The 17,562-nt window shown below is 37.1% G+C and overlaps 2 protein-coding genes across 3 annotated transcripts in view; one reads left to right on the top strand and one right to left on the bottom strand.

Annotated features, from left to right (window-relative positions):
* LOC306880676 (5'-3' exoribonuclease 2-like) overlaps positions 1–7,789 on the top strand; it is a 28,742-nt gene extending 20,953 nt beyond the window's left edge. For both annotated transcript variants that reach the window (XM_079434375.1, XM_079434374.1), the window contains 3 exons: positions 2,872–2,914; positions 6,763–6,901; positions 6,986–7,789. In XM_079434375.1, the coding sequence (XP_079290501.1) occupies positions 2,872–2,914; positions 6,763–6,901; positions 6,986–7,039 (236 nt within the window). In that variant the 3' untranslated portion in view covers positions 7,040–7,789. The remainder of the gene's footprint in view (positions 1–2,871; positions 2,915–6,762; positions 6,902–6,985) is intronic.
* Positions 7,790–8,538: 749 nt separating this feature from the next.
* On the bottom strand, positions 8,539–10,421 carry LOC306879766 (homeobox protein Nkx-2.4-like; the record flags this gene model as incomplete). Its single annotated transcript, XM_079432947.1, has 2 exons — positions 8,539–9,125; positions 10,079–10,421. The coding sequence occupies 2 exons, from the start codon at positions 10,419–10,421 to the stop codon at positions 8,539–8,541; spliced, it is 930 nt and encodes a 309-aa protein (XP_079289073.1).
* Positions 10,422–17,562: the final 7,141 nt, after the last annotated feature.

The raw sequence follows: 17,562 nt of genomic DNA, 5'->3' as shown, positions 1-17,562 counted from the left end.
CAACTAGTGTATTACAGTCCTGCGGTCTTCATTCTATGGATATTGATAAGCTGTATTGTAGAGGTTCATTACAGGCTCATTACAGAGATCAGGGTCCATCTGTGTGTACGTCTGCGCTCTGGGACAATGTAATCCCTGTGTTAAGTTAATGAGAACACCGTTTACTGTTGTGTTTTTAATGCGTAATCCTATTTGGGCTTTGTGTCAACTGGCTTTAACTTCCCAACATTCTGTGTGTGGACTGTGGATGGTGTTTATTGAGTCCAGGATGAATTGGCTGTAATTTCGTCTTTCGTTTGACTGGTTGTGAGATGAGCTGGGATGAATTAGTGCTTGATAATGGAGGTGTAAGTGGGTGGTCTGGCCTCTTTCTCTCTTTGGTCATTAGATCTCGTACTGATTTTTTTGGAGGTGTTTATTGGCTGCCGGATTAAACGTTTAGGACTTCTGACAGTATCTGTTGTATGCTGTTGATCGCCACCGAAGAGTGTCTCTCGTCCTGCTTTTACAGTGATGCGTATACAATAAAAGTCAATGGATGAAGACACTGTAGCTGAAATACACAATTCAAAATGTGTTTTTGTTTTTTTATTCATATTTTTGTATGTTTGGTAACATTCACTTTGTAAAGTTATATTCAAGAATCTCCATTATGACCAAAAAAAATGCAATCTGTACAAGCATTGGGAAAGCATTAGTAAAGGAGTACTTCACCCTCAGACCATTAAAGATACAAGTTTTTCTTCTTGAGAACAGATGTGGAGAAATGTAGCATTCCATCACTTGCCCAATGGATGCTCTGCAGTGAATGGGTGCCGTCAGAATGAGAGTCCAAACAGCTGATAAAAACATCACAAGTAATCCACTCCAGTCCATCAATTAATGTCTTGTGAAATGAAAAGCTGCATGTTTGTAAGAAACAAATCCATCATTAAGACTTTTTTTAATGTCAAACTATTGCTTCTGGCCAACATACGAGTCCTCTATCCATAATTTTGCTTTCTCCAGTGAAAAACACATCAAAATCCTCTCACATCTTTGTTTCGAACTGTTTTAGACTATTTTTACTTGTAAACTGTGCATATTTCTCTACTCATTCAAATGAGACTACTTTTTCTCTGGAAACAACAGTTTGAAGTTAAAAATGCCTTGATCTTTTTGTTTTGAAAAGACATGCAGCTTTTGTGATGTTTTTATCAGCTGTTTGGACTCTCATTCTGACGGCACCCATTCACTGTAGAGGATCCATTGGTGAGCAAGTGATGCAATGCTACGTTTCTCCAAATCTGATGAAGAAACAAACTCATCTGCATCTTGGATAACCTGAGGCTGAACTCTGCCTTTAATGAACTTTATTGCACATTTAGGAAATACAAACTACGTTTGCAGTCACATTTAAAATTTGACTGTAGTGTACTTCCATAGACTTCAGTGAGTTTATTTGTCTGATTTCTTTATGAGCACAGAGAGGTGTTAACTGAATGCAACCTCTTTCCACAGCACTTTTTTTTTTTTTTTTTTTTTTTATTAACTAAGCTTTAAAGCAGGGATGGGGGGGAACATTGATCCTGGAGGACAGTAGCCCTCCAGGATCAACGCCCCCCCCCCCCAACAATCTCCATTTCAAATGTTATTTTAAATTAAGATTTTTTTTTTTTTTGTTCTTTTGATCAAGACTTTAGTCCTGTTTTCTTGCTCAAAGAATGGTTTTCACAATTTGGAGCTTGCTTGGAAAAAAAAAAGCTTTTAAAGCCCTCTGTGCACAAAGACTTCCTTTTTATAAATGTGTTACTGTAAATGCAGTTGTTCATTATTATTATTATTATGATTATTTCCTGGGTTAAAGTTCTGTTTGCATTGACCCAAGGTCGTTCTTTTTAAAGCCATAAAATCCCTTTGGCTTCCAAACATGGAAATTATTTTGGTTTCTTTCCGTTGTTACTCCACCTTCAAGCCTACATTTGTAAATGACAGCTTTTTCTTTTAGGCTGAAGTTCTTGTCTTTGTCCCTCTCACACGCGCGCACACACACACACACACACACACACACACACTCATCCCTGCTCCTGCCCTTATAAAACAAACAGCTCGGAGCCCAGCAGCTGGTGATCACCTTGGCAACGGTGGATCAGGAAAGAAGCCGCTTGCTACTTTTTTTAAAGTCTGTCTTTTGTGAAGGACCTGCAGTGTTGGAACTAGAGCACTTGAGCTCGCCACAGCGCCGGCTGATGAATGCTTATTTCATTTAGCATGGGAAGAAATGCAAATGTGCCACTTTTGACGTCCCCCTCCCCCCAAACACTAAATCCTGTTCATATTACTGAACAACACAATTCACTTCATCTCTCAAATTGTTTTCCCTGAAATTGGAAGCTGATACAAATTAGGTTAATGAATTCTATCTCATTTATTTAGCGGTAAGACCTTTTGCCCCGCTGTAGCCTGGTGTGTGTGCCGGTTGTTGTTGTGTTGCTGCTTAATGTCAAAGAATAATTACAAATTTGATTTTATAGAAAGCATCCCACTCAGCAGTGCTTCTTGTAGAATTTGAAATATTATCTTGTTTAGCCAGTTGTAGAAGCTCTTCAGAAAATCATTGTAGTTTTAGATTCAAGGTTCTGCATTAAAGCAAACAAATGAATTGGATAAAAAAAATTAATCCTTGCGTTGCTTAAATATCTGAGAGGAATCATAAGTCTGACCTTTTAGAAAAGTAGAGTCACACCTCTCCTCAAGACACACAATTTGATGAATCTTTCATGTTTCTATCACCATCTTCAGCTTCTATCGCTACTTAGTTTTCTGTAATGGAACTACTTTTAGTTAGTAAATGCCACTAATTAAACACATTGCCTGTTTTCGTCTTCACAGATTCCAGACAGCCTCCAATGAACGCCGCCGCACCGTATCCCAGGTAAGACGTTTTCTCTTTACTCATGGTCCCGTATGTTTGGTCCCGAAGGTTACGGTGCACCTGTGACAGTACGGTCTGGATTATGTGTCTACAAGCATACTAGGGCTGAAATGAGTATTCAACATTATAGACAACGTTGACTATAAAAAATTGTGGACAAATATTGTTGTTGAATAGTCATTTGTTCTCATGACCTAATTTAATGGCCTGCAATAACACTGTTTGACCATTTGGTGCTGTAGCGCAAGACTGTAATTCAGCCCTCTCGCATGCAGTCCAATAGAAGACATGTAAAACTGAACCGGTAGAGTGAAGGAAAGTTTTACAAAACTACAAACAAAGTACAATACAAATGCAATAAAGTTTATTTTTGTTCCTCGGTTAGGGGTTTAAAAAAAAAAAAAGTTTACTGCTTTACTGTTTGCAAACACCCGACGCTGCTGAGAGCTGCATTTAGATAGAAATACATGCTGCACACTTTCCTCTGAATAACAAAATAAAATGCAACAATGACAGTGGTAAGAAAACCGTTAATTCATGTAGCGCTTTTCATGATACAAATTGTTGCAAAATAGCTTTACAGAAAATTTAAGGATTCTACATTATATTTATGTGAGACCCTGGAGCACAAAGCCAATGTTAAGTCGCTGGAGTATATTTGTAGCAATAGCCAAAAATACATTGTATGGGTCAAAATTATTGATTTTTCTTTCATGCCAAAAATCATTAGGATATTAAGTAAAGATCATGTTCCATGAAGATATTTAGTAAATTTCCTACCGTAAATATAGTAACTTAATTTTTTATTAGTAATATGCATTGCTAAGAACTTCATTTGGCAATTAAAGGCAATTTTCTCAATATTTTGATAATTTTTTTTATGCACCCTCAGATTCCAGATTTTCAAATAGTTGTATCTCAGCCAAATATTGTCCTATCCTAACAAACCATACATCACTGGAAAGATTGATGATGGAAAGGTTGATGTATAAATCTCAATTTTAAAAAATTGACCCTTATGACTTTTTTCTATTTATAAAAAAAAAAAATTGCAATAGACTGCTTAAGCAAGCAGCTTTACAGTATTAAACATGAAAAAATTATGTCAGTGTCCCTTTCAATTAGAACTCAAACTTGATTGTCTAATATACAGCGCCTCTACATCTATATGAATATGTATAATTTAAGGCCGTAATAAGTCTTAAATGCCTAAAATGGTGCATTATTGTGGTCTTCTTTATAATCTCAAGAGGTCTTTAGATTTGGGAATGGAAAGACAAGAATCAATCACAATATGACTGGATTAAAGTACGAAAGGCTATGATTTCAGTGAGTAAATATGAGCTGCATGTTTCAGTCAAAACTTGGTGCATTAAATGAAGGGAAGTGACTGTCGTTAAATTTTCCGTGTTTAATGCCTCATAATGTAGCATCTGAATAAAGCTAATAAATTGCTGTATTTCTGCTGTTACAAAGCGCCACCTACCTGCTGAGAACGAAAGTTGATCTGGTTTTTTTTATGCAGTTGTAAATGAGAACCAGTGGATCAATAAGAAGCTAATATGCCTTTCAAAAAATCTAAACAATTAAGACGGAAAGATATATTTGTTTTAAATAACATTATGATTAAAGGGATAGTTCACCCTCATGCCGTTCCAAACCCGTAAGATGTCTTCGGAACACAAATTAAGATTTGTTTTTGTTTTCTTTGTGCACAAAAAATATTCTTGTAGCTTCGTAAAATTACGGTTGAACCCCTGATGTCACATGGACCATTTTAGCGATGTCCTTACTAGGTTTCTGTGCCTTGATTGTGGTAATATCCTTGCTGTCTATGGAGGGTCAGAGAGCTCTCGGATTTCATCAGAAATATCTAAATTTGTATTCTGAAGATGAACAGAGGTCTTATGGGTTTGGAAAGACATGAGGGTGTGTAATTAATGACAATTATAATGATAATTAATATTATTAATGATGATTAATAATAATTATCATTATTCATGATAACTTATTTTCATTTTTGGGTAAACTATCTTTTTAATATTCTTGACTCGTCCCTTTTATTAAAAAAATGGTTTAAAGGCTAAAATGTAAAATTGTCATTTTATATAACGTTGTTTTTGTGACGACATTTATCTGAACAGTAAATCGTGTTTCTTGCAGTCATTTTACGATTTATCACTGTAGACATTGCCCTTTATTTTAGTCTTGTAATACCGTAAATTTGATTTTAGAAATCCTGCTGATACCTTGTAGTAATCGATCAAAGCCTACTGATTCATCTGAGAAATACTCTGAACATGACTGAACAGTTACCTTTCCTCTCCCGGTGTTAGCGGTCTTCCTGTGTAGGGTACGAGTTATTGATGTTCTTCCTGGGGGGGCCGGACTGAATTAGTTTCTCTGCGTGCTAAACAAATGTTCTCTTTAAGAGGTTTGCAGGGCTTAATGAGGCAGCACTAATGCGGTTGCGCTTCACTGTCTCTTGTGCGCAGGGGCCACTGGGGGCCGTACAGAGCCGCCATTGATTCTGGCTCCAGACCACTTCAGTGACTAATCAGCTTCTTTTGGTTCAACTTTTTAGGCCCAGCAGCCCATTGTGGCCCTGTGTCACCTAGGTCAGTAGTTATTAGAGCAGAGTTTCTTTAACCGTTCAGGACGGAGCCAAATGAAACACACAAGGAACCTGGAGGAGGGATTATGGATTCCTCAGGAAGATTGTGAGCTGCGTCAGTAATGAGGGATGCTGATGTCCAGCTCTCTTCTTTAAAGAATGATAGATGTTTGGGTAGGTGAGCTGGTTTACGGTCGAGCGCTGGTTACAGCCGTGATATTTGGAACATTCCGGAGTCTTTAGACTAGTTTTGATGGTGACGAGTGAACGAGCTGGCCTTTGCATTTCAAAGCCACTTCAGCTGAAATCTCATTATTTGTACTGCTGGATTTGAGATTTGTGTTTTCAAATGAAAGATTAGGGTTTCCATGGTCTTGGAAAACCAGAAAATATCAGGAAATGGTAAAAATGGGATAATTCAAGCCTCAAATAAGTTGTGAAACTATTTTTAGCTAAATATGCATAACTGTTCAGTTTTAGGGTCGGTGAGTTTTTTTTATTTAATTTTTTACGTTTTTAAAAGAAGGCTCTTCTGCTCCGCGAAGGTGCATGTTTGATCAAAAAACTGAAATATTATTACATTTTATTAAAAAAAAAGAATATATGAATATATTTGAAGATGTAATTTATTCCTGTGATCAAAGCTGAATTTTCAGCATCATTACTCTAGTCTTCAGTGTCACATGATCCTTCAGAAATCAGTATAATATGCTGATTTACTGCTCAAGTAACATTTTTATTATGAGTGTTGAAAACTGTTGTGCTGCTGCATATTTTTGTGAAAACCATACTTTTTGTTTTCAGGATTCTTTGAATATAAAGTTAAAAAAATATTTAAAATTGAAAATCTTTTGTAACATTATAAATGTCTTTTACTTGCAGTTTTGATCAATGTATTGCATCCTTACTAAATATAACCTTTTTTTCCCAAAAAACTAGAATAAAAAGTTATAAAATATTGGATAGATTTAGATGCTGTTAGATTTTGTTTAGTTTATTTATTAACATTACACCGTACTCTCAAATGTCAAAAATAAATCCGTAACTCTTGGAATGTCTGGCAAACTATGGAGATTTATTTTTATCAGGAATTTAATTTTTTAGCTACTTGTCCATGTTTTTTTTTTTTTTTCTCTCTCCCTGCTGAATCTTCCTGAAGACTTTTCTCTCTCTCTTCTGTGGGTGTTTAAAGAGACCATTGTGTTTGCTGAAGCGAGTCCTCTGATCTCCACAGGTTCCAGCATGGATCTCACGGTTGGGATCGGGCCATGCAGTCCCAGAGCACCGCGTACCAGCAGAACCAGCAGAGAGGACGAGGAGAATGGAGACCCCCTCAAAACCAGCAGGACAGCCGCAGAGGAGGACAACAGCAGGTCTTACAGCCTCCTCATCATTTCAATGAAAGCACGCAGGTGTAAAATCTGATACTCATAGAAAGCTCTGTTTTGTCTTTTCAGGGGTGTGGACAGGGTTATGGGTTGCCTCCATCACAACACTACAACTGGAAGTGAACTCTCAGCCTTATGTGAAAGAAGGCTTCTTATTTTCAATTCCATGCAAGCATTGTCTTTTTGGGCTGTTAATTTGTAAAGTTTTTTTTTTCTTGTTTTACTGACTAAATGTTCTTATGTACTGATTTTTAAGAATATGCCTGTAAAACTTAAAACTAAGACTGCTGAATTTTGCCTTTTCCTTGTTTGTGTGTTTTATTAGGAATTCATTAGGTACCCATTTTTTTTTTATTTTTTTTTTATGGAGATCTATTTATAAACTCCTAATAGCTGTGCTGAGCAGAGTCAGTTTTTTTATAGTCTATTTTAATCTTTAAATGAATATTCATTCATCTCTTGGCAATTATAGATGCAGATCTACATTTTGAGAGTCTGTTTAAAATGAGTCTTGAATTAATTAATGGATTAAACTGTAATAAAACAGTTGACTAAAATGTATGAAAATGACCAACATGAGTAAATCTGCTATTTTTGAAAATCTTTCATTTTATTTTTGATCTATTAGACGAGTTTTTCGTTAAAATCATGTCAAATAAGATTGAGCAATGCAAAAATAAAGGTCAATATACACGATTTAAATATATGTAGTAATTTGGGAAAAACAATTCATAAAGAAATGCATTTCATGAAGAAAAAAAAATAAAAATCTTGGTTTAGTATCAATTGTGGCTTTTCAATCGGAATTGAGAGAAAAATTTGAAAAAAAATATCTGCTTTCAAAATTTATAGCAAATAAAAGTACGAAAAGGTATAGGTCTTTGTAGTTTTTTTTTTTTTTAATCTAAATCGCCTCAGATAAGCTCTTTAATAAGTGTTTTTGCATGGTTAAATGTAGTGAAATTTCACTCAGAAATGCTACAAAGTTTCGCAATTAATTGCAAAGAAACATTAAGTAAAACACTGAATTAAACGTTACATTTTGAAGTAGAAAATCTGAAATTGTTTAATTTACAAATTCTACAAAAAAACTATTTTAGCGTAGGCCTATATTTAGACCATTTAGATTTTCTTGGTCTGAATTATAATTACTATTTATTGGCTATTATGTATTCCTATTAGACATGTAATAATCGCTGCTTGATTTGCTCTCAAACTTTGAGTAGCAAAAAAAGATTTAACACTGCATTCAAGTGGTTTCTTTCATATTTGCAGCACTCATATTTATTTTGTTTCCTTTTAAACTTACAAAAGACTTCAAGAAAGCATTTTTTGTCCAGTGTTAGATATGTACACAAAACATTTCATCTACAGCTCATATTTTACAAAGCAACAAAACTGATGTCGGATTAATGGCATCACGCTAGACTAGTCTAAATCACACACACTCCTCATCCGCACCAAAGATTTTCATTCAATAACGATTTAAATTTACAACCCATACAGTTCACGCTGCATCAGACGAATGCTGATTTAAAAAAGTTTTAAAAAAGGTCTTTGAGGAAATTCAATTGTCGTAATCATCGTGGTCTGTGTGGTAAAAATGCTCGCCGGCGGAAATATCACCACGTTCTTCCGTACAGCAGGTTGGAGCTCACCATGCCGCTGGTGTACTCGATGAGCGCGGCGTCAGTCTGAGAGAGGCTGTTCATCAGAGGAGGACTGGGCGACATTTCCTCCAGATCCTCGGCCGAAGCTAAAGTCTCGCTGCCCAGCACGCCCTGCACCTGCTGGTGGACCGACGTCGGCGTGCTGGAGCTGTTCTGGCACGGTTTACCGTCTTTAACCAGCACCGGCACTGCAACGCGCCGCGGCGAATGCTGCGCGCACAGGTTTCCGCTGTCCTGCTGCTGCTGCTGCGACACTTTATCCTTCGCCTGCCGTTTCATTTTATACCGGTGGTTCTGGAACCATATCTTGACCTGGGTCGGGGTCAGGTGAATCATGCTGGCCAAATGTTCCCTCTCCGGCGCCGACAGATACTTCTGCTGCTTAAAGCGGCGCTCCAGCTCGTACACCTGCGCCTGAGAGAAGAGCACCCGCCGTTTCCTCCGCGGCGCCGCGTGTAAAGTCACCATAGATTTACTTGCATCCATTCCCGGTAATGTTCCCATGTTCATGCCCGCCGAAGGACCCATAAACCTGGAGACTTGAGAGAGCAAGCAAATTAAAATGAACATCGACGGGTAGTTTCAAAACCGTATGCAGTGTTTTGAAGCCTAACACGCACACAAATTGTAAATAAAGCTTTTTACAAGAAAATAATACTTAACTTTTTTTTTTTTTTTCAAAATTTCACTTTTAATTTAATGTTACTTTCCGGGGTTTTTTGTGAAATGTACTAGCACTGAGTAAAGAGTGTTTCTGAAATTTATTTTCGTTGTATTTGGTATGAAACTCGAATGTATTTCATTTAATATCAAATAAAATAAATATAAATTATATTGCATTTATAGCCTAAAGCCGATTATATATTATTTACAGTTTTTTAATTTATTTTTACAGAAGAAGTGGCTACATAACATACTAGGCCTATCATAAATTAAATCGAATAAAGATAAGAATTAAAACTGATTTACAATCCAAAATCGAAAAGATAAAATAATTGGATTACATTTTTATTAACACTAACAATTGTGTAGGATTTATTTTGAAACAATGTTCACTTACAAATTTCTCAAATAGTGAAAGAAAACGGCAAGTAGCGTAACAGAAAGACCGAAATAAACGATATACGTTCTTGTAAAACGTACTGAAATATTATGTACTAATAAGTTCTTTATTCTTTATTATCTATCTATCTATCTATCTAGGCCTATTTGTTTATATTAATATATTACATTTTAAATGTGTAGGTTTCTGATGTGTATTGGACTTGCATTGTTATTTATTCTAAAGAAAGAAATACATTCATAAATTCCATAAGCCTCTATAATATGACAGCTTGATAGTGTAAACAAATAGATAATTGATTTCCTTTAAAAACGAGAGAATTACAGAAATCTTTGCGGTTCTGTATGGAAAACAGCTTAATAACATGACATTTTTAGATGGATATTGATCCGTTAAGGCATGCTGGATGATTCTGTTGATCGGACTCACTTGTTGGGTATCTGGGCTCTGGGTTCGAGCCGTACCAAGCCGTGGCCGTCGCGCCGTTCCTCATGCTCTCCTGATAGGACGGCAGGTCTCCCATGGTGCCGATAGTCCCGTTGCAGTATCCTCCCATGGCGCTGTGCGAGAACTGCGAGTGCGGCATGTGGTAGGTGTTATGGCTCATGCTGTGCTGCTGCAGGTTCGCCTGAGACACCTGAGTCTGTCTGTACAGAGGAGACGCCAGGCTCGCGCTGCTCTCCATGGCTGCAAACTTCTTGAAGGTCTCCTCGATCGGGCTCAAAATATCGCTCACTGAGAAAGGCGTTGAGTGTTTGGGGCTCAAGGACATGGTTCAGCCCGCGAGCGAGTTTGCTGAAGCTGCCACAAGCCCGTGGATGCGCGCGCTGCCGCCAGACGCCAAGTGTCCGCCGTGCGTAACCGCGTTCTCCGAGGTCCGAGTGTGCGTCCTGGAGAAAGAGGCGAGTCCTGGACGCTCTTATTTCTGCCTTATTCCCGTCAGACCGCAGGTTTACGACAAACACGGGGGGCGGAGCGACGAGCCAAACGAGCCATTGACATCCTAGTAATTGAAGAAAATACTCAAGAAGCAAAAGATACGCAAAGAATGCCATCAGAACGGCTCCGCTCGCAAATTTGTATCATTTTGAGCTCCCAAGTGGCGTCATCTCTTTTTTACATCAATCTATCTAAGCTTTCGCATTATGATAAGTGGCGAATTCTCCTCCAAACATCGGAGATTTCTTTTTAGACGAACTTGAGAGCTCGGTTTGATACGCAGTGCGTCAGAATCGGACGCTCAGGTTGGACAATTTCACTTGTGATGATAGTTTATGCTAAAATCACAAGGATGACATATTTATTTGGTTTGAAATGACGGCACCAAACCACAACTATAATTCAGTGTTCTTCTTCAACCTAGAAAACAACTCTAAACGAAATAAATCCTAGTTTCAATTTAAGTATGAAATCATTTTAAACGTTATAAAACGGTTCTCAAAACACATAAATGTGGTTTAGTAAAGTATTCACGCGTTTTTGTATTTGTTTTTTTGTTTTTTTTACAAGATCATGATGCAACAGCCAATTTAAAGTTTATAGCTAGAATTGTGGGATTTTTCAGTATGCAAATTGAGGACCCTTTAACCCTGTAGAATATGAAGTCAGAGGGCATGGCCAACAACCACAAAACAGCCGTGTGTTTCGAGCTCCACAGTCCGCAGAGAGCAACCTGCAACTAAAAAAGCGAAGGAAAAACTTTCTAAAGAGTGAATATTCGTATAATTCCTGCATTCATTGCCTTGGATTTGTCAGGAGTCAAAAGCAGAGGTTCGAAATGAAAGCTCACAAATACAGCAGGTAATCAATCAATATGTGCTTGTTTATAGTTGAATAGTGAAATAAGAAATGGTCTGGACGAAAACACAAAGCAAAGCATGTTTTGCTGGATGCTTCCCAGCAGCGGGGCAGAATTTTGTTTATTAGAATCCCTTCGTGATCATTTAAATCTGATCATCTGTTTTTGTTTGATAAGATCTTAACATCGGCACGTTTTGTGATTCAAATGAGTCCACATGGAAGAGGATTGTGCGGTTTTTGTTGTTGTTGTTGTTGTTGTTTTGTTAACGAACGAATACTCCCGATGTTTATTTGACCGTGTAAACGCGCACAATTAAAGAAATGAGATTCAGAAAAGATAATATTTTATTTATTCAACCACAACTGTGGGAATGCAAAATAAAGCATGTTTAAAAAGCCACCACAAATACAAGTCCTGAAACAGTTGCATGATTTCCATATAATGTCATGAAACATTTGGAAAGGTCAGATGCGCGTGGCGCGCAGCTCATGCAATGATGTAAATAAATAAAACGGGTTATCTACATTTTTAAACACACTCAGACCTGAAAGGACTTCATTTTAGGTGCGTTTAACGTCAGACATAAACTGGATTTGTGCAATTTAACAGAACTTGCAAAGCAACAAAGAACTGTTTTAATTGTTTGCGTAAAATACGACGAGAACAAACAACCTCGCGTGAATTTATTGCCTACTCTGTTATTTTCGTTTGTTAATGGTGGATATTAGATTTAGCATTTTAAAAGATGTAAACCATGACTTTTGTCGTCTCAAAAACACCTTTAGCCTATATTAAAGGTTTATTTTCTGCGCGTAATGAAATCGTGAATCAGCTGTTAAATATTTGTGGCTGAGAGGTCCAAATCGGAAATCAGAAAACAACGACTTTTCTTTGTGTAATGGCCTTTATTTTATCCTCCAGAGTCTTGTGCACGGTGAATCTCCAGGTGTACATGTGGCACCGTGGCGCTCTTGAGGACGCATTCCAGCCTGTGATGAGGTGAAAGGTCCAACGCAAGTGACAGAGCACTTAAACAGCCTTTCTTCTGCTGCCTCCCGCAATTAATGTTATTGAAGGACTGAAATGATGCTAATAGTTAGACAGAAAGCCTCAGGCAGTGTGCAAACCCAGTTTTCCCATTGCATTTGAATAGAATCGCGTTTATAAATGTGTAAGTTAAGGAGAATTCCCTGCGGTGATTTCAAATGAGCTAAGGCTTGAATGAATGTTAATAAAATCATTAGCCTTTGGAACTGTTTTAATAAACATGTTTCTTTACGAACAGATTTGTTTGACCTAATAAAGACTCGAACTGAGTTGTAGGCCTGAGCTCGGTGCTTAGAATCGATTTTATACTATCTTCAAACATTCTAAAAAGACAAAATATGGTACATTATTTCTAAAGGACTATTCGTCATCATTTACGTTAACATGTTTGTTATTTAAAATAAATAATAATAATAAAGATGGAGTGCATGGCATAAATGCTTTCAAATAAAAATCTAACGAAATGAAAATGGGACACAATCTTTTGAAACTTATGTTTTCTACTATTAAATGATGGGGGAACAAAATATGCCAATAGAGGAATTAACCTTATCATTGCCTTGCAGTTTGGGAAAGAGGCGAATTGAAAGTTTTCGATGTTTTAAATGTATTTATTTATTTTGTCGCGAACAAAAGGTTGTTGTTTCACATTAAATGTAGGTTATTTTCTGCGTGTCTTTGCAAAAAGTAAAGCATAAGGAAGTTTAAAGACCGTAAAACTTTAGGAAGTTAAATGTAGGATTTCATGACCTTAACTGCTGTAATTTATACAGTTCCTTATGGATGTTTTGCTACAGAACTCCAAATGTATTCTTTGCTCGTGCGTGTGCACAGTGCATGTTTATTGCGTTTATTATACATCTTAAATCTAAAAAACATGCCATAGACTCATATTTAGAATTATATAATATATGCTTTAATGTGTACAATTTATATAAAGCTTTATGAATGAAGTTTGTTTAATATAGTCAACAGAGGGATGTATTTCGATATCGCCAATATCATCTTTAAAAAGGCTGATTGTTTTTATTAAAAATGCACAATATCCACTATAACGTGTCAGGAAAAACACTAACACCCATGTCAAATAAACAAGACTTCTGTCCATAGATATTAAAGACTTTAGGCTATTTAGATTTTATTCAGGGTATAGACAATCGAATGTTTATGGCTAAATCATGCTTTAATCAAACAATAAATAATATGTTGTTTTTGAATAATCATATAGCTTTCAGTCACGACAAATTGTGATTGTTGCCCCTTTTAATTTAAGCTTCTATCACGTAAATTATAAATGAAGATTTCATGAAACCTTGCTGTGCGAGAAGCACATCGAAACACTAAACCATAGACACTATATCGACATTTTCCATGATTTTGTATAAAAGAAAACTGTACTGATTTAAATATATTATTGCTTGAATAAAGAATCTGTGATTGTGGTAATCAATTTATGTGTGGTAAGTGTGATATGTGATAATTCGATTTTTAACCCTTTGATTTTATTTCTCCCATGCACACTGTTGCCAGTATAATGTGTTTTTCAAGTAAAATAATTGTATTATACATCAAAGTGAATTGCGCTATTAAGGCTGTTGTGCAATTTATAGTCGTAGGCTTATATGTATATATTTTTTTAATCTGCCATAAAAATATGCCTTTTAATTTTCATTATAAAACAAGGTCACTAGCAACTTGGATAAAAGCTTTGATGCAAATTTTACACAATATTATCCAACCTGCAATGTCTTAAAGTGTATCAAAGAAGAAATTCCACAATAAAAGCAATATCTCAATATAATGTATAATATATAAGACATATATTGTATACATATCTTACAAATGAATCTAAGTAAACATTTTTTCCCAGTCCAAATATATCCAAAACAAAACGTATGGGTTTCTAGGCCATGTTCTCTGTTGAATTCACATCTGACCTCTAATCTCCTCCCCCTCTTCAGCTGAGCTTTCCATCAGTTCTTTCTCACATACCTACCCACCTTCTCTCCCTCTCTTTGTCCTTCCTCTTCCCCCTTACCTAAAGCAGCAAATCTCTCAGGCTCTCTCTTTCTCTCTCTCTGGTTTAAATGAGATGAGCAGGAGGCCAGGCAGCTGAGCTCCTGCAGCATTTGAAGAGGCGACCCACTTTAAAAACTTGGTTCAGACCACCTGGCATCCCCACAGCTGACCCACATCACTCCATCAAACCAGTCCCTGGACAGAGTTTTTTATTATTATTACAGTTTTTCTCAGTCGCTTTGGTGCATTTCTCACATCACTATTTACATTTGCACAACAGTTAGTTCAACCTCCACAACATTTAGTCATTTGTGCACATCATAGTAGCAGTTTCTCATTCCTTCCAACAAATTGCAAATGCTTTTGGACATGCATCAATTGCTTTCATACAACTCTCTGCTGTTTTATAATATTATCATTTGCTTATGTCATGTCAGTCAAAATGAACTATACTTGTGAATGCTGAATAGTCATTCCATATAAAACTAATAGTCCTCATTTCATTGCTTGAGTCATTACATACAACTAGTTGTCAAAATCTGTCAAGCAAATTTTATAAAAAAATTTAACTGTTTTTTTTCCTGAAAATGTCTCCTAAATTGAACAATTTCTCTCAGGTGAACCTCAGCTTTCACTGATGAGAAGGGGTGTGTGAAACATTAGTTGCAACCAATGATAAGCCACTTCTCTACAAGCTGAATCCCGTAAACCCGCACTTCACAAGCATATATGAACCAAGCAGGATATAGTGTGTACCATTTCTACAATATTGTGACACATAAATGGAAGGTCAGCCTCGTGGAAGAGGGGTGAGGGTGCGGGGAGGAAGGGGAAGGGGAAGGGGACAAAACAGGGGAAGGGGAAGAAGAGGCCAAGTACATAGGCGGATTCCTGATGAAATCAGGGCTACAATTGTGGATCATGTTGTTAATCACGGCCTCACAATGGCTGAGGCTGGTCGAAGGGTGCAGCCAAATGTTGGGAGAACCATTGTAAATTCAATTATTCAAACATTTCGTCAGGAGAACAGGTGTGTATAAATGGACAGTAATTCAGCACCAAACAATCTGCACTGCACTACTGTCATTGTGTCATACATGAAGCTTGCAGTGGGACAAGAACTTGTCACTTTTTACATTTAGACTTACAGCTTTACTACATCACAGATTTAGTGTATTGTAGTGTACAGTAGTGTTACAGTAAAGATTTGACATATTTACTGTAATTTTACTCTGCACCACATAGGATTGCAAGACAACCTTGCAGAGGTGGAATGGTGCAATGGTGCAATGGTGATTGCAAACAATGCCATAAGGTTGAGAGAGATACAAAGTGCTGTTATAGAGGATGACAACATCTTTGGGAATATTGAATCTGCTTCAATCGCTACAACTGACAGAGTGCTCAGGAGAAATGAAATGCACATGACACGATTGTACAATGTGCCATTTGAACGGAACAGCGACAGAGTGAAGAAGATCCGTCACCAGTATGTACAGGTAAAACATGTATGTGTTCTATGCATACTCTAATGTTCAGTGCTGTAAACTGTTTACTTTGTGTAGTCATGCACTACACTTACATGACAGTTCTGTGTATGTGTATTCACAGTGCATACTGTACAATATGTTGTCCAAAATGCATTGTTACACAGGAAAAGTTGTTATAGTTTTTCTCGCTCCCTCTTCTGTAATAAAGCGTGTACTGGAGCTGGAGGCCAGGGAACCACTGCACACATTCATATACCTTGATGAGGCGGGTTTCAATCTGGCAAAAGGTAGAAGACGTGGAAGGAATCGCATTGGACAGAGAGCAACCATTGATGTCCCAGGCCAACGAGGAGGGAATATTACTATGTGTGCAGCCATCTCAGAAAACGGCGTCCTCACCCATATACCCCGTCTTGGTCCATACAACACACAACATCTGCTGACTTTTTTAGACACTCTTTACAGGGACATAATCCCTGAGAATGAGTGGGGTCTAATTGGAGACCATCTGAATAAGCATGTTGTTGTTTGGGATAATGTGTGTTTTCACCACTCAGATGTCGTCAGACAGTGGTTTGCAGCACATGATAGGATGCTGGTGGAATATCTCCCCCCCTATCCTAAATCCAATAGAGGAATTTTTCTCTTCCTGGAGGTGGAAGGTATATGACCGGCATCCACATACCCAAATGGCCCTGCTAGTGGCCATGGATGCAGCATGTGATGACATCACAGCAGAGTCCTGCAGAGGGTGGATTCGCCACTCGAGGAGATACTTTCCTCGCTGCATTGCAAGAGATGATATTCGCTGTGATGTAGATGAAACTATGTGGCCAGACAGAGAGGAACATCTGGATGTGCATGAATGATTTACAGTACTATGTATGTTCAGTTCCAATATGTACTGCAATATTGTTTACAGTTGTGCACCGCTCTACCCAAAGGGAGTTTATGTTTGTTGTAAATAAGGGTGTATTTATTCTTTTGCACAATGCTGTGAACAAATTAGAATTGCAAAGAGCATATGCAGTAAAAATGTGAAACATACATATTCAGTGTCTTGTACTCAGATACCTCACTAAATACAGTAATGTCTAACTTTACTGTAGTTTTCAAATGGCTGTGCAAATAGTATATAGTGCTGTCTTGAGCATTTTCAGGAAGTGTCACCAAGCTCTGACTTTTTTGCATTGGAAAGCATTTACAGAGTAAACTGTCATAATGAAAACATGATAAAGCCATTTGACTATCTTGTTCATAAACAATGGTGTCAGGACTTTTCATCTTAATGACACTGACACTTTCATTGACATGAATACTTGCTTTTGAGGAATGAGCTATACATCTTGAGCAAGTGACACGCTTTCGCAGGTTATCAACTAGGTTTTGTAGTTTGTACTAATTGTTTTGAGAAATGCATTAACTGTTGTGCAAATGTAAATAGTGATGTGAGAAATGCACCAAAGTGACTGAGAAAAACGGTAATATTATTATTATTTAAGTTTGCTGTTAAGGATGTGTTTTGTTTGGTTTAATGTTGTAATTATAATTAGCTT

This window comes from Barbus barbus (genome assembly GCF_936440315.1).
Source record: "Barbus barbus genome assembly, chromosome: 14".
Classification (NCBI taxonomy): domain Eukaryota; kingdom Metazoa; phylum Chordata; class Actinopteri; order Cypriniformes; family Cyprinidae; genus Barbus; species Barbus barbus.
This window is presented reverse-complemented; position numbering and strand designations above follow the sequence as displayed.